We start from the raw sequence: 23,199 nt of genomic DNA, 5'->3' as shown, positions 1-23,199 counted from the left end.
CATTGTATAGTGTTCAGGATTCTTAGAATTGTATTTAATGAAGAGATTTTGTTATTAACTTTTATTTCACTGGCAAAATGTCAAGCTTTTGGATACATGGAAGAACTTGTCTGTTTAACTCTCAAGGGAAGGTAAGATAATGAAACTAAACAATATCCACTGCCTAGCAAAATAACCAACAAAGGTAAATGATTGTTGTCTTTGAAGCAAAAGTTGGAAGGATGGTATTCACACTATAATGATGTGACAAAACTAGAGCCAAATTAATCAATGTGAATGGAGTGTTTGATGTTATTTGATGCGGCTAATGCTACTAGAATCACCGTTGGATCTAAAGTTTTAAGTGTAATTGTCATACAATTTCTAGATGTATTGAATGTGAACTAACATAGCTTCTAAGCTTGAGCAATAGTATACTTTTGGAGGCTTGGATCTTGTCAGAAAATTTTGAAACTGCTGTCATCTTCTCAATCGTAGATCGTCTTGCCTTTGCCGTCTTCTTGTTTGCCACTTCCTTGGCTCTGCTTATTTTCTTTTCTGTCTTCTTCAATGCTGGGCACGTTTTCTCTCCAGTTTGCTCTGCCAGAAAAGAATAACTAAGATGAGATTTTTAATAAAAAAGATTGTGACTTTTCCTCTGCTCTGCACTCTGCAGATCCAGAATCCAAATGGTGCCGTGGTTTACTGGTTTTGTACTCTGCAGATCCAGAATGCAAATAGTGCCGTGGTTTACTGGTTTTGTCGAAGGAGGCTTATGGTCCTATCTAATAAGACGTGGCTGTGGGTGGACGAGTCTTTTTGACTCTTATGTCTTATCTTCGGCTGAGGCCGTGGGCCTTAGAGTTTTGTCTTTTACACTTTTTTTTTTTTTTTAAAGGTAATTGGATCGGTTTTTGTCTTTTGCATCTTTTGTTTCTGTTTTTGTTTTTTTAGGTATAGGATCGGTTTTAGCTGGGCTTTCAATTTTGGCTGGGTTGTAGGTGGAGTTGTACTTCCGTCTGAGCTTTTAATCATGCGTTTTTATATTTGTGCAGGTTGAGAATTTGAGATTGATAGATTCTTGTTATTGTTTAGTAAAGAGCTACAATAGTAATTTTATATATACATCAGGTTATATTACTTTATATTTGAAAGTTAATTTGTTATTTCAGTCATTATAAATATATTATTGATTGTGTTTATTTTATTTTAAATATTGTTTTATTAGAAATTTCTTAAAAAGAAGAGAGAAACATTAATTGAGTCTCAAAAAGGATGAATGATAAATTAGATAAAATATCACAATGAATAAAAAATTCACCAAAAGAGTTAGAAGATAATGAAAAGGAGATGTTAGAAGGACTTGAATACAAATTTTAATTAGTCAATTTACATCTCAAAATGTAAGAAAAATAGATTTTAAATAAATATATTATAATATAAAATATTAAATAAATTTATTTAATTAATACATAAATTAAAAAATGCCCAATTTTAATTCTCGCCTAAAGCCAAAAATCTCTAGGGCCGCTTTGGTTACTTAAATGTTTTGTCTTTTGTTAGAGCATGCAGCATCCCAAAATTCTAATTCTATTCTATTTTACCATCTTTTTTTTTTTTTTTTTTGATAAACTATACAATGTACCTAGTTGTTTTAACTGGTTATATTTACATAACAATTCTCTGACAAGCCCCTATGTACACGAGGCCTCTCCTATTTTTCAATAAAAAATTATTACATATCAAAAAAATTGACAAGCATGCTGGGGAGAATCAATGGGCAGCATCAGATACCCAGCTAGAAACCATACTCTCATCCACAGATTTTGGACCCCCACAGGATCTTGAGACTGATTCAAATAGTTTTTCAATCTCTGGGGCACATCTTATGAAAGCTCGGTTCCAAAAGTTGTATCTTTGATTCTGAAAAAATAAAAATAAAAATTGACCAACTCAGAATAAAATTTGATATTCAAGATGGAATGCATACAGAGAAACTAAAAAAAAAAAGATCATAACCTTAATTAATTCGATGAAATTAATCAGAAGGCCCCATGGATGAGGTCGATTAACAATCAGGCGTTCTAACAATACTCTTGTAATTTGCTCCTGGATTATTTCCTGCCCAGGGAAAAGGAAATCAGCAATCAAGTTAAGCAGCAGAATAATCCATGTAATCATTATAAAAATCATATATCATCATATACTAAAACCAGTTGAAGGATAAACCTAGTAATTTACAGACTATTTCTTTTAAATCTGAAAAACCCAGGATCTAACAATAGAATAACCTCACCATGATAACCTATAAATAAAATGTTAATGACAGGCATTTAATACAAATTTCATCAAGTAGTTATAACCCCACCATGATAGACTATAAACAAAATGTTATGGTCAAACTTTGTACAAATGTTGTCAGTTAGTACAGCAGGAGTAACAATACTATCTGAGACTCGATTACAATTTAAAAAAGAAAAAAGAAAAAAGAAAAAAAGTTGTTCCTATTGCCCCTCAACCAAGCTGTACGTAGACTGCCAACTTCAACATCAATTAAAATGTACCAATTAACATTGACAAAAAAACATTTTGTACCTGGTTTGATTCGGCAAACAAGTAAAGAAGGATGAAAGAGAAGTAATGTGTATGGGTGTTTGGATAGCGCAATTGGTTAGCAACTGCATTGAGAAAGAGGTAGCGCCCTTCAGTATCTAAGTCCCCTATTAGAGTCTGGAAGATGTCCAAGGCAGCACCAACCAAGAACAAAGCCAAGGGGACAGTTTTTGGCTGCAGCTGCTGGATGGCCTGTAAAAAATAACACGAAGATAAGCATCATACAAAAACTTTTTTAAAACAGAGCACAGAGAAAGAGAATCTCACAGCATCCTATTTTAATTTCAAATTGATCTCAAGCCCAAACATATGCCAAAAATATAGTTTCATTTACATAAGAAAATATGGTTTGAGTTTTTTTCAAGAAGTTTCAAAAACAAATGCAAGTGACATAAAGAAAAGATAATGGTGATTAATGAATTGATAACTGACCTATCAACATTAACAGGTTAAGAATGGAAAAAGTAAAAATCACTTTATGCATGTAAAGAAACTGGGGAAGTCAATCTACCAACAAAAATGGTGGTCCTCAAGATTTTGAGAAATAGACAAATATAAGTAAGAAAAAAATGAATACCTGCATTCCAACATAGAGCACAAGGGAGTTGATTAAGGGTACATTGTAACGGGTACCAGCAGAGGCAGCCTCACTTGGTGGAAGGAGGAGCTTCTGCTTGAGTTCAGTCAGAAAGGACCCAGGTTGCCTAGTCTGTAGAACATTCGAAAAACAAAACAAAGATAAAATATATACATATATATATATATATATATTAAAAACTAAAAAAAAAACTAAAACTAAAACAAAAAGGATCACAAGAATGAAACACTAAAGAATTAACTCCAAATTAGTAATTAAAGTAAGCCATGCCTGCTTCAAGTGAAACATTGTTTCTCCATGACTCTTTTTTTCCTGGTATTGTAAGGCCAAAACAAAAAATAGCAGAGAGCCAAATACCTTGAGATACTCATCTACATCAGCCTTCATCTGCTTTGCTTTAAGAGCTGCATCAACCTCAGATAGAATGCGCGGGGATTGACTGCTTTCTGGAAGTAAATCAATCTGCAAATGGAAGAAAACCAATTCCCTTTAGGATTAGTCTCTTAATCAGACAGTTTACAATACAAGATCTATTGAGATACCTTCAAATTGGGAGTTGATGGATCAGGCAGCCTCATATTACGAGGAAATGCACTAAGGATAATGTTTCGCATTTGTATGCAGCTTGGAGGTATCACATCACAGAAGGTAAAATGGTAATCACACAGGAACTCAGGGAAATCATGAAGCAGCACTAACAGTACCCTAAGTGTGCCTTTATACAGAAAATGAACCTGTGCATATTGAAGAAAACAGAAACAAAAGATAATTATCATATGTAGGTCACAGTTGCATGAACACCGAAACCGAGATAAAGAGGCAAACCGGCATTCCAAGTTCAGCACTCCTCAAAAAGGGCTCCATGAATTGGAACAAATCTACCAGCAAGCGCTGGATAAAGGGCCAACCCTTCTGACCATTTGCAGTGAGCATTTTTGGCATGAAACTCCGGTGACTCACCAACTCAAGCCAAGCAAAGCTGGAGAACCACTTCAACCAAATTAGTGATGCGATTGTAAAATTGAAGCAATATTAGATTTATTTACACATCAAGTTTTCCCAAATCCAATACATGCATGCCAAAACCATGATTAATAGAAACCACATAAAGCATAATGAACCCTCAAATAAATCTATTCCAGCACAAATCATCCGGTTCCTAGACTAAATCTTAAGACATTTTCCAATTCAATGGATCTCTCAACTCTCAAGCCATCCTGGTGAAAACTGCCCAGCATTTTTTTTCCAACTAGAAAGCTTATTAGAGCAAAGAGGAAATCAACTGAACATAACTTGTCTGATTGACAAGCTTGAATAATAATATCATATGCAAGATTTTTCTTTTTAAATTATTCTATTCAAGATGTTTTAATCTACTAACTCTTACAATTAAACAGTTCTTTCTCACAGATTAGCAAAGAAATTATTAGTGAGCTCTCAAGAAACAACCAAGAAGTCAGCATAACAACTAAAAGAAAACACCATTCACAACCATCCAAATTGATATTTATTACAGTATCAAAGCTCACATGCTCATAATGTTTACTTTAAAAATCCTACCATTGACTGTTATTTTGTTAAAAATGTTAACCTGAATGAGGGAACTTTGAGGGGCTGCAAAGCATGAAATGCATTTGCAAATGTTGCCAAAACCTGCAACATACAGCACCAACATTAGTGTGAATCATAGAGAACAATGCAAAAGCGAATGATAACTATCCACACCTGAAAGTTTGCACCATCAGCAATAGGTTCCAGGGATCCCAGGTCCAGCAGCCAGTTAATGAACAGTCTAAAATATGGTCTCGGATTAAAAGAAGCTTTCTTTTCCTCCGCATCTTTCTGGATGAATCTTACTGTCACCGCCAGAATCTGTCAAATACCATTTATACCATACAGACCATCATTTTAGTATTTAAATTTTTGTACCGCCAGAAATTTTACTATTTAAATTTTTGTATGGATTTTGGACTAACCTTAGACAAAAGAAAGACTTTATTTGATCCCTGCTCCATAAGTAATCATATTAATAAAATATTATTCATCAAATTATAAAATATTAAAAATCAATCAAAACATTAGATTCCAAAAATAAAAATACCATATGGTATATTTAGAATTCATAAACACCTACCTTCAGGATTGAAAAGACAAGTTTTGCGTAGATATCAACTGCAAGGAAGGACAGGTTCTGCACTTGAGACGATTGCAATGTTCCTGAATTTATCACCTCAGAGGACAGACAATGTGCGACAGAAAGCTCCTGATATGAGAAAAGGCATTAAGTATGAATATCTGAATATCAGGTTAAAAGATAGCTTTAAGGAGAAAAACTTACCGTCAGGAGGCGGAAAAAGCGATCTGTCATATCATCCCCTTCAGCAGTCCATTCTGATGCAACTGTAAGATGTAATTGGTAAAGGCTGCATCATTTGCACCAGGTAGTTCACATATCCGGTACCAATCCGCAAACAGCATAGAGACCTACAGCATAATAACACCAGTATAAATGCTATGATAAAAGCAAAAACGCATATAATACAGTATGTTTCTCCTTTTATTTTTTACATTTTTCTATTCAGTGTCACCTACATTTTAAACTCCAAAATACAATTATGAGTATCAATATCCAATCAAAATAAATCAAACCTAACAGGCAACAGAAGAATATCATATGCCTACCCTTTTTTTGTTTTGGTGTTGGGGGGGGGGTTGTGGTTACTTCCTGTTTTATGAAGCATGAACACAAGACACCGACAAAGCACAGTATACCACTATGCAAATTAGATGAGACACAGAATCTAAACAAAGACAGCATACAGCATATAAGGAAGAGGTAATTGTTATTATGGAGTGGAAGAATACTTGGAAAACTCCTGCCCCTTTGCTTGGTGTGTGGCTCTAGACTAGAGAGGATTTTGACAGGATAATCTAACGAAGAGGGGATTGTGGGATTGTTATTAGGGAGTGCAGCTTTATTTGTAAAACACAGTAGATATGACATCAATCATTTACTCCTACATTCTGAGATGGCTTGGGATTTGTGAGATATGATATTATGTTTATTTGGAGTTTCTTGAGTGATGCTGTTTTCAGTTCAATATCTTTAAATGAGTTGGGCAGGGCAGTATGGGAGGAGAGGTAGTGGAGGAATTTGGGTTGTGGTTCTGTTGTGTCTTATGTGGTATGCATCAAGAGAATGGAATGCAATGAGTTTTGGGGGCTGAAGATTAGTTTGTTGAAGTTGAAAATTGAAATACTTTTGTGGTGCATTTGGATAGCAGGATTTCAACATGTATATTTGGATTTGGGTGATTAAAATCCAACTACTTAGTTTGGATAATTTAAATATGTCAAGGATTTGGATTTGGCCAAATCCACCAACTATTTTAAACCTTGATATCCTTGGATTTAAAATAACATCTAACCCCATGAAAGTTAAAATCAAATCCATTGGTTTAAAATCCAAATCTAAATCCAAATTCAAATATCCAAACACAACCTTGAAGTCTTTATATGAGGACTTTGCCCCCATTGCCTTTTTTTCAAATGAGGGGCTCCAAAAATTTTATGGACTCCATGAATTTTAGCTAATGTCATTGTGTTTTTTTCTTTCTTTGTATTCCTTTTTTATATTTTTGTGCTTCCGTTGTATACATTCTGTACTTGGGTAGTACCCTTGGTTTTTTACAATTGAAAGTACTTACTTATCAAAAGAAGAAAGTATTGTGTCAAGGTAATGTCCAATGCACCCAATATATTCTTCTTAATTTTCATTCAAATCAGCAATTCTGGTCAAATGCATGTAATCTACACAATCTTCTACCAGATCTTTAAAACCTAGGAATTGAACATCAAGGTACCTGCTCACGAAAACCAGCCGGATCTGGTTCAACAGACTCTGCATTATTATAGTCTTCTCTGCTTGCTGTAGAGTACCCAGGAGCCTATTTCAGTAGAAAGAAAATACTTTAGGATCAGGAAATAAACAAAACTATAACTAAAAGTAACTGTTGGACTGTGACATCTGCAATGACCTTTTTGTCTTTTAATTGTCTCGCCTTATCCTCCTTTCCGACATTTACACTAGATAGAGCAGCCACACTACCAGCAGGATTCTTCACGATCTCAACCAGCTGTTGTAATGACTCTGGAGATCCAGGCTTTTGAGCAACCTGCAAATTAGAATTGGTAAGAAACTGTGCGACACGTCATGATGAAAGACTGTGTTACACAAAATGAATGAAGATAAACCTTTGCCAAAGCATCAACAAGATTGTGAAGTTCAGAAATAACTTTAGATTCTTCAACGACTAAAGTTTGTAAAAGGGAAATCGCAAACTCGGTTGCAGTTTCTGCATATTCATGCAATTGGTCAGTCAACTATAGTACCCAGTACAGATTATGTAAAATGAAGTTCCTTATACATACTATTCCTGCCCCCATCAATAAGTTTTGCCATGTGAACGTTGTACTCTGCAAGATTTAACAATTCACTGCGANTAACCAGATAAGAAAAAAATAAAACATGAAACTACTAGCCCAGAGTATAATGGTAACCACGCAACAATCTAAAGTAGGTCACCAGCTCCTTTTTTGACCAGAACATGGGCATAAGTTGCACAAAGGATGCTCAGATAATTAAGTACAATACAAGAAAAAAGGGGGGGGGGGTGGGACACCAAAGACAAAAGAACAAAAAGTACAAACAACAAAGGTTATTTGCAACCTTCTGTGCCACAATCTGGTATTTATCCAATGCATCCCTAGTGGTGAGTGAAGGTTCTGATGTGCCAGTTCCAAGGCGTTCCGTGGTAACCTGTGAAGGTAATGACTGTGAAGAAGCTCCAGACTCCTTGCAAAAAATTTCAAGCACATATCAGTAACAAAGGCTGATACCTCAACATAGAAACTCATCAAGAAAATAAAAACTTCTTACTTTTGCAACATCAGAGGAATCGACTGAATGTAAGTCAGAGGCTGAGGTAGTTGGAGGAAATGAAGCAGTTGCAGAATCATTTTCAGAACTAATGTGGCTAGCACCATCAGCAACTCCAATGTGAAGTGAGGAAGCACTATATAATTTCAGAAAGAATTCCAAGCATATTAGCAAACAAAAATAAATAAAAACAATAAATTTTTATTTTTATTAAAAAAAAAAATCCAGTGAACATGATATAGATAAAACACCTAAGATGCAGAGCTGAATTAGATTCTGTCGACTCATCCTGTGGCCGAGAGACTGCTTCAAATCCTGGCTACCAGGGCCAGATGAGTAGCCAGGATTTAATTGTCCAGATGCTGAGCCATATGCACCAGGCAAACCTGTACCGCCAGCAGTAGCAGGACCGGATGGCATAGCATGTGAACTCTGGGTAGATTGGTTTTGCCAGGGAAGCCGAACAAAGTCCTAAACAGTGCAAGGGAATGCCCCAAAAAAAAAAAAAAAAAAAAAAAAACTGTAAGGACTATGTCTCTAAGCATCATATGAAACCTCATGCAAAAAGTCAAGTGCCTACCTCATAAACCCGTTGTTGAGAAAGGGATAGGTGACCAGGTTTAGGCCGGAGGGCCTCTGGTACAACACCCATAGAACCTTGTGTATACATGTTTGCATCAAAAAATGTGGGACCAACACCCTCTCTATGCTTCCTTCTCAAAGCAAGTTGTTGACCTATTTCCCCATCAATGGTTTGTATCGCCTACAATAATCAAAGCACCACAGAAAAACCATAAATTGAAATTTTACATTGTTTAAAAAATAGAATAATCAAAGTACAATCAGTTCATCATCCGTTGTCCAATCCAACGGAAAGCAAAGCCCTAAAAAATTAATGCTGAATTAATTTTGAAGACAGTAAGCACTGAAATTGCATTATGCAGCTCAAAAATAAGTAAAGCCACATTGCTTCCAACTATGGCACAATCTTGAGTTTTATTAATTGGGAAGCCACATGCCAACATCCAATGAAGATGGTTCTGACCCTCTTTGAAGATCAAAGAATGTTTTTTAATCATGTCTAATCTAAAATTTCCTAGGAATTTCTAAGACCTTTAAATAACTCTTTAAAAAAATAAAAACCAAGCCTTGAGTGTAATCTTGGATCTTAACAATTTAACATAGGTCACTAGGTTTATTTTGGACCTCCTAATCCTAGTATAAAAAGAACAGAAGCATCTTTCAGGATGTGCTTCATTATATTTAAAGAAATCACACCTGTGATTATGAGATATTAAGCATCTGAGAAGGTTAACTCATTGCCCCAAATGTCCTTATCAGCACCCCCTTTTTATAGGAAAAAATAATTTTATTAAAGAAAGCCTAATAAAGGTGGTAAATGGACATAAAGAAGCCTAAAAAATTATGTACAGAAAGGCAATGAATATATAAACATCACAATGGAATTTCAATTCATAAAGCCCCATGCACAATACCAATCAGATAAGGAGCTAGTGAAAGTCACTAACAATTGAATCCCTATTCTTTCCTCATCTTAAAATAAACACCAATTGCATTCCCTTCATATAGTCTACATCAAACATAATAGAACAAAGTTCCAAATATCCATCTTATGAATCACCATCCAAACAAAAGGTCAACAACCTTTTCTAATAATACCTATGAATCCCAAAGATCTAAAAACAAAGCTCCACAAATCTAATGCAGCTGTGCAATGTAGCAAAAAAAAGTCTTCCCACTACATTGGCACATGAAACACCAGCCTACTAACGTATAGCCCTCTTAATGAAGTTCTTACATGTGAGTGCCTTCCCCCCTGCCACTGCCAAAAAAGAGACCCTCTATGGGGGCCTTAACACCCGAACTTCCTTTCCAAAGGAAGAGCACAGTACTTGAGCCCCTTAGAGAGGCATAGAAAGAGCAAACATTGAATTCCCCATTCCTTTTCAACCTCCACCTCATTCGATCAAACCCTCTCTAAGAGGGATATCAAAATCAAAAAGATGGAGAAATGAAGCCACCAACCTGAACTCCCAATCATCAAAGTCGCAGAGGAATCTTACATCGCTCCTCCTCTCCCCTGAAATCTATCTCACTAACAAAGACTCCATTGAAACTTCTCTATCTATGGAACAATCATACATGACAGGAAAAGCCACCCTCCTCAAAGGCTGATCTCCACACCAATGGTCATACCAGAACCGGATCCAATGACCAATGCCTGTGTCAACTTGAGTGTACTCCTTTTTTTTATTATTAAGTAACTTGAGTGTACTCTTAACAACCTATCCCATCCCATCACATCCTATTTTATGCTCTTCCACACCACATCTACGAGGGCCTTGAAAAGGTTTCATACTCCATAAGCGTGTTTCCTCCACCCTAAATGAAATTCCCAGTTAAGTTTAGAAGTGTGCTTGACTGACATGGGTGTATGTTGGTTGACAAACCTTTTCAATAAGATCTTGCGTAAACAAAATGTCAAGTGAGTTGAGGAGATATACTCTAATACTTATTTACAAAAACAAGGGAGATATTCAAAACTTTACAAGTTAACATGGAATGTATCTTACGAGTCACACTATCAAACTTTGGGAGGGAACAATTGAATATAGGTTAAGACATGAAACAACAATATTAAAGAATCAAATTGATTTTATGCCAAAGAGGTCTATCAAGGAAGTTATTTTCTTACATAGACGCCTAATGGAAAAATATAGACAAATTTGGAAAAATTTGTAACTACTGTAAGAGGTTATGTGGAGGGACATAGAAAAGAAATGAGTTCCTCTAAAATCTATTAAGTTTATTATGGATATGTATGACAAAATTGTAACTACTGTAAGAACAAGTAGAGGCGTGACAATTGTGTTTCCTATCACAGTAGGTTTGTATTAAGGATCAACATTAAGTCCATATCTCATTGCACTAGAGATGGATGAGATCACCAGATGAACTCAATATGAAATTACTTGGTGTATGCTCTTTACAGATGATATAGTTTTGGAGTATGAAACTAAGTGTGGAGTTGATGTTAAGCTACAAATTTGGAAAGATGTTTTAGAGTCCAAAGGCTTTGGGCCAACTACAATTAAAACAGAATACATGGAATGTAAATTAAGTAATAGAAACAAAATTGAAGAGGTTGCAAGACTTGATGGTCAAGAGAAACCAAAAGTAAGAGCTCTCGATATCTTCTATCAATAATTCACAAGGGTAGAGAGATTGAAGAGAATGTGAATTATAGCGTAAAAACACGGTGAATGAAGTAGGGGAATGCATTGAGCCTATTGTGTATCGTAGATTATCTATTATTTTCAAGGAAAACTTTTACAAAACCACTATAACACCAACTATACTCTACGGTACTGAAGGTTGAGTTGTTTAGAGGCAACATGTTGATAAAAATCAATGTAGCTAAGAGAATGTTAAGATAGATAAATGAAATACAAGAAAAGATAGGATTTGAAATGATGAAATTTGCTTAAAGATAGGAGCAGCCCTATTTATGAAAATAAGGAGGGCTGCTTGAGATGGTTTGGTCATATGCAAGAAGAGCAATTAATGCACCAAAAAGGAAGAGTGAACCGATCCAAGTCAAGGGAATCAAAAAAAGTATAGGAAGACCTAAAATAACATTATAAACGGTCTCAATTAAGAAGGTAAAAGAGAGAACTAATTCAGATAGAATAGAATTGAGAAAAGAATACAGGTGGTTGACCCTATTTAGTCTGTTCAAGATCCATAGCCAACCCTAAATTTTGCATAAGACTTGGCTGCTGTTGTAATATGCAACTAGAGACAAGCTTTCAGATGCACAAGGTCTTGGATTAAAAAAAAAAAAAAAAAAACCTCCAGCATGCGTATGTAATGCATAGGTGATAATTAAACATGCAAACATCCCAAGTCAACTTTAACTTTCGCCAATTATTCCAAACCTTGGGCATAATTTTTTAAAGGTCCCATCTCCTTTTCCTTAATTGTTTTGTCCAATTATATAAGACATGGCCAAATATTTTCAAGGCAATAACAAGAAGTTATTGTCTTAATCCAAGATACATTCATCAAAGGGAAACTTCCATAACAACTTATGTTCCAAATTTTATTTACGTATTTTAGTTGACAAACACAACACAAAAATTTAGACGCTTCCTATATTGTCTAAATTGCCACCAAGTATAAAACACCCAGTGTAGAAAAAGTCAGGAAAATGCTTTAATAGATGATGATGAACCTTGTATATGCCATAAACTAAAATACACACCACACGCAAGCATAAAATGCACAATCATCAGAGCTAACCTTGTCTGTGGCAGCCTGTTCAATAAGTGCACAGCCAAGATCAAGGTTGTCATTGGTAACAATCTGTACAGCTTGTTCCATAATTTCATTTGCAATACCCCTATTCTGAAGCGAACTCCTCAGTTGACTTGATAGTGCAACCCGTAAGGGTTCCTAGCAGAAGCCACCAACCAAAGTTAACACCAGAAAATAAAAGCAGACATTTTAAAAGATTTTATAACAATCCAAAACCAAAAAGGATAAAGAAATTGTGAAAGTATAGTGATAGATATTACCTTGCATGTTACATGAGCTAGACTTCCAGCCAGACTCGCAACCATCAAGTGTGCTGCATTGAATATGCGTGTCTCATCTGATTCCATGGCATAATCCTACCATCGTATTTGAATAAAGTAAGTAACAATTATATATAACAACAGCAACTAGAGAGATATTGTGACATTGGCTTCAGCAATCCCAACTAAACATGGGAAAATGTAGGGATAGTTCTGTTGTTCAAACATTGCTAAAGAAAGAGGTTTATGCAAGTCTTTTATTCAATTCAAAACAAAACATTTCCCCCCACAACCGTCAAAGCTTGTCCTCATAAAAGCACTTGAATCACAACAGGGATATATATAAACTATAGACGTCTAACTTTGGTATAAATGAACTTCAAGGCTGATTTAGGAGTTGGTCACATGGTGCTTTTTTTTAAAGTGGAAGCTTTGGAGATGCAACTGAAAACATATTGCCTTATATTATTACTTGGATGGTCTTATTGGGTCTCAGTTAAAGTAATTCCATTGTAGTGTTCATAGAATCTCTTTCACTTGCTATATATAAAACACAACTTTAGTACAATTAAAAATAAAAATGGGAAAAGTTAAATATATTGAACCAGTTACCCATAAGTAAACAGAGATTATAGATGGCAGTGCCTGTAGCTTGAATGCATGAAAATCACACTCAAAAAATGTTCCTAAATGAGAGTGCCTACTAAGAAAGCGGGATCATACTACAACAAGATAAGGAAGTGCATGCAAAGAAAAAAAAAAGATGAGCACAGTTGAAACACATGAACTAGAATGGGTAAGTGCAAAAAAAGATATGACTTGATCGCACTGAAGAAGGAAGCTCTGCATGGAAAACCAAGTAATGCATGCCTTATATGGAGAAATTATTTTCAAGTTCAGGGTAGATCAAGAAGGAGATGAACATAGGACACGGCTGTTAGAAAAAAAGAATAGATTGAAGGGAGTTTACGGCGCTGCGTAAAGCCAAAGAACAAAAGGATTACATAGTTAGTACCAAAAAAAAGGTTTCATTAAGCTGCATTGACAAACCTTTAAAACAAGTTCCTTTGTTGTTTGAGTAGCTATAGATACACTGCGCTGAACAATACCAGATACTATCTCCTTAATAGCTCTATCCATTGCCATCGGAACCATGCTGTGATGTATGAGAGCAATGAGTATTCAGCAATGTACTTAAAAAGCAGTAAAAGAATTTTCAGCTTCAAACCTCTGAAAATGCAGGTGTAAGCCCGAACCACTGAGCTTCTGGTTGATAATAACATGATTTCCAATGTTGGGTATTTGTGCCGGAATCTGCAAAGAGCAGAAGGAGCAGACCATTAGTGTGTTCTACTAAAATATGATCAATTGCTACTGAACTGAAGGAAGCAAACACAACCACCTGACTAATGGAAAAAGGTGACTGGGATGGAGTGGCTTGTAAGAGTCCCTGAGCAGAAGGGAGTTGATCAGCCAATCCCAAACCTGATAGCTTTTCATCCTCCATCAACGTACCGGAAGGTAGATGAAGAGAAGCATACTGAACAAACCAAATTAGTTAGAACTTCAAAATATAGAAACAGGGCAAACAAAGATGAGATGCACAAGAAAAAGGGGGTCAATCAACATGTTCGTATCTTTTGACAAGTAGATTAAAAACACCTTAAGAATAGTGGTTGTTTAGTAAATCATTGGTCCATGTCATTTCTTTCAAGATCAAGCAATTAATTTTGATGATTCATATATTTTTTGGCTATAAAATAAAAAAGTGTGCCTAGGCACACATGCTTCTTCAAAAAGAAGCCAAAATAACGTGCCTAAAGCGCACTTCATAAATGAGCTTTATTTTTTTGCCAAGCAAAGCACTGAGACCTTGGGGTTTCATGCTTTAAGCGCACTTTTAACAACACTGACAGATGTTCAACATTTCTAACCAAACAAACCTGAGATAGTAAATGTGTGTGGCCACCAGAATTAGACGGACTAGCAACCTCAAGTGGTAGCTCAACTTGATTCACTGGAGATACTATTCCTGATTTGATTTCAGAAACTAACTGTGGTTGGGATGCTCCAACATCTTTATTAGAAAAATCCGGATTCCCTTCAATTTCCCTTTTGCGATCTTTGAGAAGAGAAGTCGGTGTAACATCCTTCATATCAACACCTAGATTCTTGAATAGGACCTAAAATGACAAAAGGATATAAGTGGCTAAGAGAGCCAAAATTATATTAGGCATGCATCAACAATGAAACAATTGTATGTGACTATGTGTACCTCTATGTCAAACTTGAGGTTCATTTTTAAGTTAGGCATTGAATATATCTCAGCAAGTAACCCAAGAATGCCCATAGTCCAGGGATTGGGGGGTTGGTATGCAAGACTGCTTTGGCAGGGTTCCAGAACCTGCAGCAAAAAGTAGATGGTTAAGATCACAGCACCCAAGTTCAGAGCCTTTAAAATTGGCAATCATCAGCACAACCTACCTTAGAAGTAAACGGAATTACTGCAATCATCAATCCCTTCTCATATGCCTGTCACCACCAACCCAAGAGGGGGGAAAAGTCAAAATTCAAATAATAACATATAATTAAACTCAAGAAGAAGGAATATATCCCTTTATCACCTCTATAATCAAAGATTTAGGATCTATTTCACGAGCCCTTAAGACTTGATTCCTCCCAATTGTTAACTTCCCAAGCCAACTACCTAAGTTTTTCAGCAATGAACGCTCTTCCGAACTAGACTTTATAAGCTCTGATCCTAAAAGAACCTGAAAAAATAAAATAAAAGAAGCCAAATTATTACAATGATCTCTACTTCTATACACAAAAATAAAATAGTTATAAGACACAAACCTTGCAGTTCTCATAAGTGGCTTGAACAATCTCTTTATTCAAAGCCTTTGAATTGATCTTGTCCAGAAACTTCAAATACAAGTCATGAAAATTTGGCTCGATACTTGCTCTGCCAAAAATTAGGTATTACGTGACGTCATAAGAAAAGCATATGAAGATGACAACAAAGGCAGCTGCTAGGTATACCAACATGTGTGTGTGGATGCGCACACATGCGTGCATGCACATGGGAGATCATAAAAATCCAGTTCAACGCATGTTCCATTGAAAGTTAGGGGGTGTTGAGAAAGAACCAGACAATGATAAAGACCAATACAACAAACTACACTATGGAGTAAAGAAAGTTACAAGTTCATGCAAATATGTTTCATAACATGTTCTTTTATAAATGCAAACACAAATACAAGATTAAGTCATAAAGTTTCTAACCTTTTCATAACCATATATTGCGCAAACCAGGGGTAGTACTGCTCTTTCAAAATTTCAGTTAATTCTTTTGCTTTAGCTTCGATATTAGTAGCTGAAATGTTATTAATAATAAAAGATATTTTGTCTTGAATCTCTGATGCTGGAGCCTGTAAACAGAACATAGACACTTATAAGATAAAGACAGATATGAACAAATAGCAAGACAACCCATAAAATATTAAGGTAATTTGTCCAATATGCAAATTCCATTGTTCCCGTGATTTTGATTGGGTTGATTGAAAGACAGTTATTCTCATATAATAATTTTGAAATAATATATACACCACAATGTTTTTTTATTGGTAACTTACACAAGCACCAAGTGGACTCTTGAACCCACAACCTCACCCTTTATCCCATTAACCCTTTATCCCATTATTATGGGAGGAAGTGCTGCTTGATGTTATATAGAGTGCCCCAAACTAATGACTCAAACTCCCAATATCAATCTTTGGGACTCAGTACTGGCTCAGATTGGAATTCCCCTAAAACAGAACCAACTCACCCGGAGCAAACACAGGAAGTTGTAAAACATAGCTAACAGCAAGATACAACCTCAAATCAGATCTCACAAACATCACCCAAATCAGAAAGCACCATCTTCTTTGTTGATTTTAAGAATTGAAACGCTTAAACATTCGTAGGTCAGGCAGCATAGATGCCACAGCCAAACAAACCTGACCCCTATTGACTATTAGAAAGTGTTCCAAGGATTATGGTTCTTGGGTATCTAACTATTTAATCCAATAAAAGCAAAAATCTAAGGCCTGAAATGAAAATGTAGGGTTAGGGATAAGGTGCGGAGCCACTAACTAGAAGGCTTGGCTTGCTAAATTGCTCAACAAGATCAGATAAGAACACGTGTGGCAAAATAAATAAAGAAAATGACAAGCCTAATGAAAAAATACCATCAACATTTAGAGTTGCACAAATTATTGGAACACAAAATTTATGATTATTTTAAAGAAAAGAGAAAAGATATATGAGCAATGGCACTGACAAAATTTCACCCAAAAAAAGGTCAAGAATCAGCTTTATGCCTGCAAGACCCCACAGTAAATATTTCTTAGGTGAATAGAAAAAGAACCACTATTCAACCTGAAGTCACTATAAAAGAACTAAGGAAAAATGTGAAAGTGTAGGATGGTCTAGGTACTTGAACAATTAGTATTCGTCCTAAATTTGCAAGGAGTTATTCACAAATATTCCTCCGCAGAAAGAAAGTAAGAAAAGTAGTTCTGTTCAGGTCATCAAAAAACTCCATTAATACTAAACTAAACAACAAGAATATCATATCATATCATACATACATACATACATATATATATATAGCCAATGTTGAGAGAAAATCCAATTAGATTCCAAAATTGAAGTTGAATTTTGTCCCATGTGTCAAATCAATACTTAATTTTGGTGCAAGTACTTATCACTCATTACAACCATATTAAATGTCACACCAATTTCAATAAGTATTATTTCTTTTTAAATATAATAAATCTATAGCATATTGAACTTTTAGTTTTAAACTCTTTATTTATTTTAAGACAACTAGACAAATCCTCCTCTCTTTTTTTTCTTCTTTAAAGAACTTTATCATTTGAAAAAGGGAGTATTATTTTGAATTTGAATTGAGTAAGATAATTCAATAATAAAGTTTTTTCTAAAACTATAACAAAAAAACTTAAATCATAATTTATTGCATCACAATAACAAAAATTAAGTTCATAAATAAAATCATTTTTTTCCTAGAATAAAATACATAAGCATGAAAAATTTGCATTTCGTACTAAAGAACATAACCAAAAAATGTTTGAATAGGAAAAGAACCACTATTAAGAGTCCGTTTGTTTTGGTGGTAAATGATTTCAGGAAATCATTACCACCTGACCCCACTGTTTGGAAGCCAAGGAAAATAAAATTTTCCGGAAAATAGGTTTTAGTTGACCATTATTTACTCCTTTGACCCGGAAATGGTTTTACACTCTCATTTTCACTTCAAACCATTTCCAGGTCACACACAAAAGAGAAAGCCAGAGAAACTTCGAAGAAAGAAGAGACCACGCCAAGACCACGCCAAGAAAGAAGAGACCACCTCGCCGAGAAACACCGTTCCACCACTCAATGGTGCCTCCGATCCAGCCACCACACCGAGAAACCCAGAGAGCTCAGCCTTCGCACCGTGCCTCCAATCCAACCACCACACCGATCCAGCTCACTCCGGGTCATGCCAAGCTCAGCCACCACACCAATCCAGCACAAACGCACACCCACGGTGAGTTTTCCTTCTCCAGTTCACCGTGCCTCTGATCCACATCCCAATCCGATCGCATTATATATATATATATATTTTTTATATTATTTTTATTTGAGGTGGCTTTTTTTCAAAAATTAAATTGCTGACGTGGCATTTTGAAATATTATTTTTATCTGATGTAGCTTTTTTTAATATTATTTTAATAGACACGTCAGCATTTACTGTTGGACCGTTTGCCACGTATGATATTTCTGTTAAATGAGTAACGGCAGGGACAAAAATGGAAGCGTTTTTCAGGATAGGGACTAAAAGCGGTAAAAATAAAATTTAGGGACTAAAATGGAAATCGCCTGAAAATGTAGGGACTAAAATGTGCTTTTCGCCAAAAACTTAAATCATAATTTATTGCATCACAATAACAAAAATTAAGTTCATAAGTAAAATCATTTTTTTCCTAGAATAAAATACATAAGCATGAAAAATTTGCATTTCCTATTGAAGAACATAACCAAAAAATGTTTGAATAGGAAAAGACCGCTATTAAGAGTCCGTTTGTTTTGGTGGTAAATGATTTCAGGAAATCATTACCACCTGACCCCACTGTTTGGAAGCCAAGGAAAATAAAATTTTCTGGAAAATAGGTTTTAATTGACCATTATTTACTCCTTTGACCCGGAAATGGTTTTACACTCTCATTTTCACTTCAAACCATTTCCGGGTCACACACAAAAGAGAAAGCCAAAGAAACTTCGAAGAAAGAAGAGACCACGCCAAGACCACGCCAAGAAAGAAGAGACCACCTCGCCGAGAAACACCGTTCCACCACTCGACGGTGCCTCCGATCCAGCCACCACACCGAGAAACCTAGAGAGCTCAGCCTTCGCACCGTGCCTCCGATCCAGCCACCACACCGATCCAGCTCACTCCGGGTCACGCCAAGCTCAGCCACCACACCAAGCTTATCCATTTTTTATTTAAACTATGTATTATTGATGATTGGGTTTAGGATGATCAATGTTTTTGCTGTGCTTTTGGTGAGAATTTGGCTAGTTGGGTATGAAACTATGTATGAAATTTTGGAGCTTGAAATTTTGCTGTGCTTTATTTAAACTGTGTATGAAATTTTGCTGTGCTTTATTTAAATTGTGTATGAATTTGGCTAGTTAGAGTGATCAATGTTTTTGTTGTGCTTTATTTAAACTTTGTATGGAGGTATTGTGATGATATCAATGTGCAGTTATCAATGTGATGGTATTGTGATAGTGTAAATATTGAGAATGAGCCAAATAATGGGGACAGTGCTGAGTTTGTTGCAGACAATGTGGAGGAAGATGTGGTCGAAAAAGGGAAGAATACAGTCGAGTCATCCACCACTGGGTCAGGAATTTCCAAGTCCCGCAAAAGAGGGCGTGCACCTTCTAATGCTAATGATAGTGTGCTGACTGATCTGTCTGATCAGCTAAAGGAAATAGTTGTGGCTCTGAAAGAAATCAACTGGGGCCCGGTGGATTACACAGCTCTTTACAATGAGGTCATGGCTATGATGGCGGATGGGTATAGCGAAGAAATGCTCGCAACTGCGTTTGACCATCTGTGTGAAAATGAGAAGGCAGCATGGGGATTTCTAGCCAAGAATGCTAGACTGCAAAAGCTGTGATTGAATAGTTTTTTTTTCTCACAACTTTGACTTGTCTGTTTCATGTAGACTGTGATGGTAGCTTTAGGAATTCACTTTTGTTGTAGTACTAGTATTGACCTACCATTGTATTATATATGTAGTATTTTGTATTATTGGGACAACATAATTGCCCAAATTATGTATTTGTACTATTCAGATACCACGAGTAGGTATCATTTTTGTACACCATGGAGGTGTAATGACAATGGTGAACGATTAATGTGACTGTTTTTATATTAATATTATGAGTATATTTAAATGATTATTTTTTATGTTGAAGTGGATGATTATTTTTGTACTGTTACAAATATGTCTAGGCAATGCAGGTGCTTGAATTTGGATGATTAATGTTGATGTTGAAGTGGATGATTAGTTTTGTACTGTTACAGGTTTGTCTAGGTAATGCAGGAGCAGAAATTTGTAAGGCATTTCATTTTTTCCGTAAAATGATCCACAAACCAAACATGGGAATTAATTTTCCGTAAAAAACGAATTTCATTTTTCGTAAAATGTTTGACCGAACCAAACACCGAAATTGATTTTCCGTAAAACGATTTCCGAGACAGCCAAACAACCTGAATACATTTTCCTTTTCCGGAAAATAGCATTTCTGGAAAATATGTATTTTCCGAAAAACGTTTTACACGAACCAAACGCAGCCTAAGACTGAACTCACTATAAAGGAACTAAAAAAATGTGAACAAGCATAGGATGGTCTAGGTGCTAGACCAATTAGTATTTGTCCTCAATTTGCAAAAACTTATTCACAAATATCCCTCCCATAGAAAGAAACTAAAATAAGTAGTTCCGTTTAGGTCAACAAGAGAACTCCACAATACTAAACTAAACATGAAATATCTGGAGTGCCAAAAATCACATACATCATATCAAAATATAAGTTCATATCAGCCACCCAGCCCAACTTTGTACATGCAAAATTAACTTAATCTGATTGAAGAATATAGGGACTTGGTGAAATACATAAATATAAATTAGATGTTATGATAATGGACACAAAACAGAAAATACTTCATTGCTAAGATAAAGATATCAATACCAGATGACAAGAGACTCTGAACACAAAATTTTCATAGAACATAAAATGGTTTATAAAAAATAAATGTAGAAAACAAAAGTGCCATTGTGTATGTAATATCAAATGCTGAATAAGTCACAAATCAAGATCTTCAACTCTTCCTAACATGCATCCAAATTGCACCACGTGTCAACATCATAGACCACATACTAAAAATTGGGTCATACACACCATGCTTAGCTCATTTAGCTCAACATAACTATTACAATCATATGACATGCTATCGTAATTTTGTCATGTGACACACTATAAATACATTAAAGTTATTAATATAGTTTTCTTTAAGTGAAACTCTATTGCCACTTTCAAGAAGTTCAAAAATATTACTCTTACTAAATTCTATTACCAAAATTTTGTTGAGTATTTTTTTTTTTTTTTTCCCTCCCATAGAAAGAAACTAAAATAAGTAGTTCCGTTTAGGTCAACAAGAGAACTCCACAATACTAAACTAAACATGAAATATCTGGAGTGCCAAAAATCACATACATCATATCAAAATATAAGTTCATATCAGCCACCCAGCCCAACTTTGTACATGCAAAATTAACTTAATCTGATTGAAGAATATAGGGACTTGGTGAAATACATAAATATAAATTAGATGTTATGATAATGGACACAAAACAGAAAATACTTCATTGCTAAGATAAAGATATCAATACCAGATGACATAGAGACTCTAAACACAAAATTTTCATTGAACATAAAATGGTTTATAAAAAATAAATGTAGAAAACAAGAGTGCCATTGTGTATGTAATATCAAATGCTAAATAAGTCACAAATCAAGATCTTCAACTCTTCCTAACATGCATCCAAATTGCACCACGTGTCAACATCATAGACCACATACTAAAAATTGGGTCATACACACCATGCTTAGCTCATTTAGCTGAACATAACTATTACAAATCATATGACATGCTATCGTAATTTTGTCATGTGACACACTATAAATACATTAAAGTTATTAATATAGTTTTCTTTAAGTGAAACTCTATTGCCACTTTCAAGAAGTTCAAAAATATTACTCTTACTAAATTCTATTACCAAAATTTTGTAGAGTAATTTTTTTTTTTTTTTAAGTTTCATTATTCATTTTAAATTATTTTAATCATTTAATGTAGTTTTCTTTTTCAATAAAAATGTGCTTCCCTCCATGACTTTAAAAAATAGATATATTTAGGTTACTGTTCAATGGATCTCTTGCGGGTTTTTTTGTTAGTTCTCGTGTATTTGCCAAGGGGATCCTTTGTCTCCACTTTTATTCCTATAGGTTATGGAAGTGTTGAGTAGATTGTTGAAGAGAACGGAAAATGGTGGTTTTCTTTGTGGTTTTCAAGCGGGGTCACATAGACAAGGGAGCGTGCATAGCTCTCATCTTCTTTTTGCTAACAATACCATTTTGTTCTGTGATGCTTCTGGGGAACAGTTATTATACATTCAGATGGTGCTAATCTTCTTTGAAGCTATGACGGGACTGAAAGTTAATGTAGGTAAGAGTGAGATTGTTCCTATTGGTGATGTTGGGAATTTAAATGCTTTGGCTTGTACCCTTTGTTGCAAGGTGGGTACTCTCCCTATGAGATATCTGGGCATGCCTCTCGGGGCCCATTATAAGGATTCGTCAACATGGAATCCTATTATAGAAAAGATGGAGAATAGGCCATCTGGTTGGAAAAGACTTTATTTGGCTGGGCATGCCTCTCGGGGCCCATTATAAGGATTCGTCAACATGGAATCCTATCATAGAAAAGATGGAGAATAGGCCATCTAGTTGGAAAAGACTTTATTTGTCAACATGCGGCAAGCTTACTTTGTTAAAAAGTACTCTCTCAAGCCTTCCCACCTACTTTTTATCTTTGTTTAGTATTACCATCCTTCAGGCTGTGGCAGCTAGAATAGAAAGGATTCAAAGGAATTCCCTTTGGGGAGCCTCAGAGGATGTTTTTAAATATCCTTTGGTTGCTTGGGATAAGGTCTGTTTGCTAGTTGAGAGTTGTGGTTTGGGGATCCGGGGGATTGGATTGTTTAACAAGGCCTTGCATGGGAAGTGGTTGTGGCGTTTTGGGAAAGAAAGTAACAGACTATGGTGTCAGGTTAAAGCAGCCAAATATGGTG

General features: G+C 35.4%; 1 protein-coding gene across 1 annotated transcript in view; it reads right to left on the bottom strand.

Annotated features, from left to right (window-relative positions):
- Window positions 1-1,711: 1,711 nt before the first annotated feature.
- Window positions 1,712-23,199, bottom strand: part of LOC111994379 (uncharacterized) — a 39,746-nt gene continuing 18,258 nt past the window's right edge. The window contains 33 exon segments of the mRNA XM_065759960.1: window positions 1,712-1,902; window positions 1,999-2,100; window positions 2,575-2,784; window positions 3,170-3,301; window positions 3,548-3,652; window positions 3,733-3,924; window positions 4,016-4,169; window positions 4,782-4,843; window positions 4,916-5,062; window positions 5,167-5,196; window positions 5,325-5,453; window positions 5,529-5,569; window positions 5,572-5,674; window positions 7,054-7,137; window positions 7,228-7,365; window positions 7,445-7,545; window positions 7,622-7,724; window positions 7,845-8,045; window positions 8,130-8,265; window positions 8,381-8,447; window positions 8,450-8,600; window positions 8,710-8,892; window positions 12,453-12,605; window positions 12,728-12,823; window positions 13,778-13,883; window positions 13,956-14,041; window positions 14,130-14,267; window positions 14,671-14,910; window positions 15,003-15,131; window positions 15,212-15,259; window positions 15,352-15,498; window positions 15,584-15,692; window positions 16,013-16,158. Of these exon segments, the coding sequence (XP_065616032.1) occupies window positions 1,753-1,902; window positions 1,999-2,100; window positions 2,575-2,784; window positions 3,170-3,301; window positions 3,548-3,652; window positions 3,733-3,924; window positions 4,016-4,169; window positions 4,782-4,843; window positions 4,916-5,062; window positions 5,167-5,196; window positions 5,325-5,453; window positions 5,529-5,569; window positions 5,572-5,674; window positions 7,054-7,137; window positions 7,228-7,365; window positions 7,445-7,545; window positions 7,622-7,724; window positions 7,845-8,045; window positions 8,130-8,265; window positions 8,381-8,447; window positions 8,450-8,600; window positions 8,710-8,892; window positions 12,453-12,605; window positions 12,728-12,823; window positions 13,778-13,883; window positions 13,956-14,041; window positions 14,130-14,267; window positions 14,671-14,910; window positions 15,003-15,131; window positions 15,212-15,259; window positions 15,352-15,498; window positions 15,584-15,692; window positions 16,013-16,158 (4,119 nt within the window). The 3' untranslated portion in view covers window positions 1,712-1,752.

This window comes from Quercus suber, unplaced genomic scaffold, assembly GCF_002906115.3.
Source record: "Quercus suber isolate HL8 unplaced genomic scaffold, Cork oak 2.0 scaffold_348, whole genome shotgun sequence".
Classification (NCBI taxonomy): domain Eukaryota; kingdom Viridiplantae; phylum Streptophyta; class Magnoliopsida; order Fagales; family Fagaceae; genus Quercus; species Quercus suber.
This window is presented reverse-complemented; position numbering and strand designations above follow the sequence as displayed.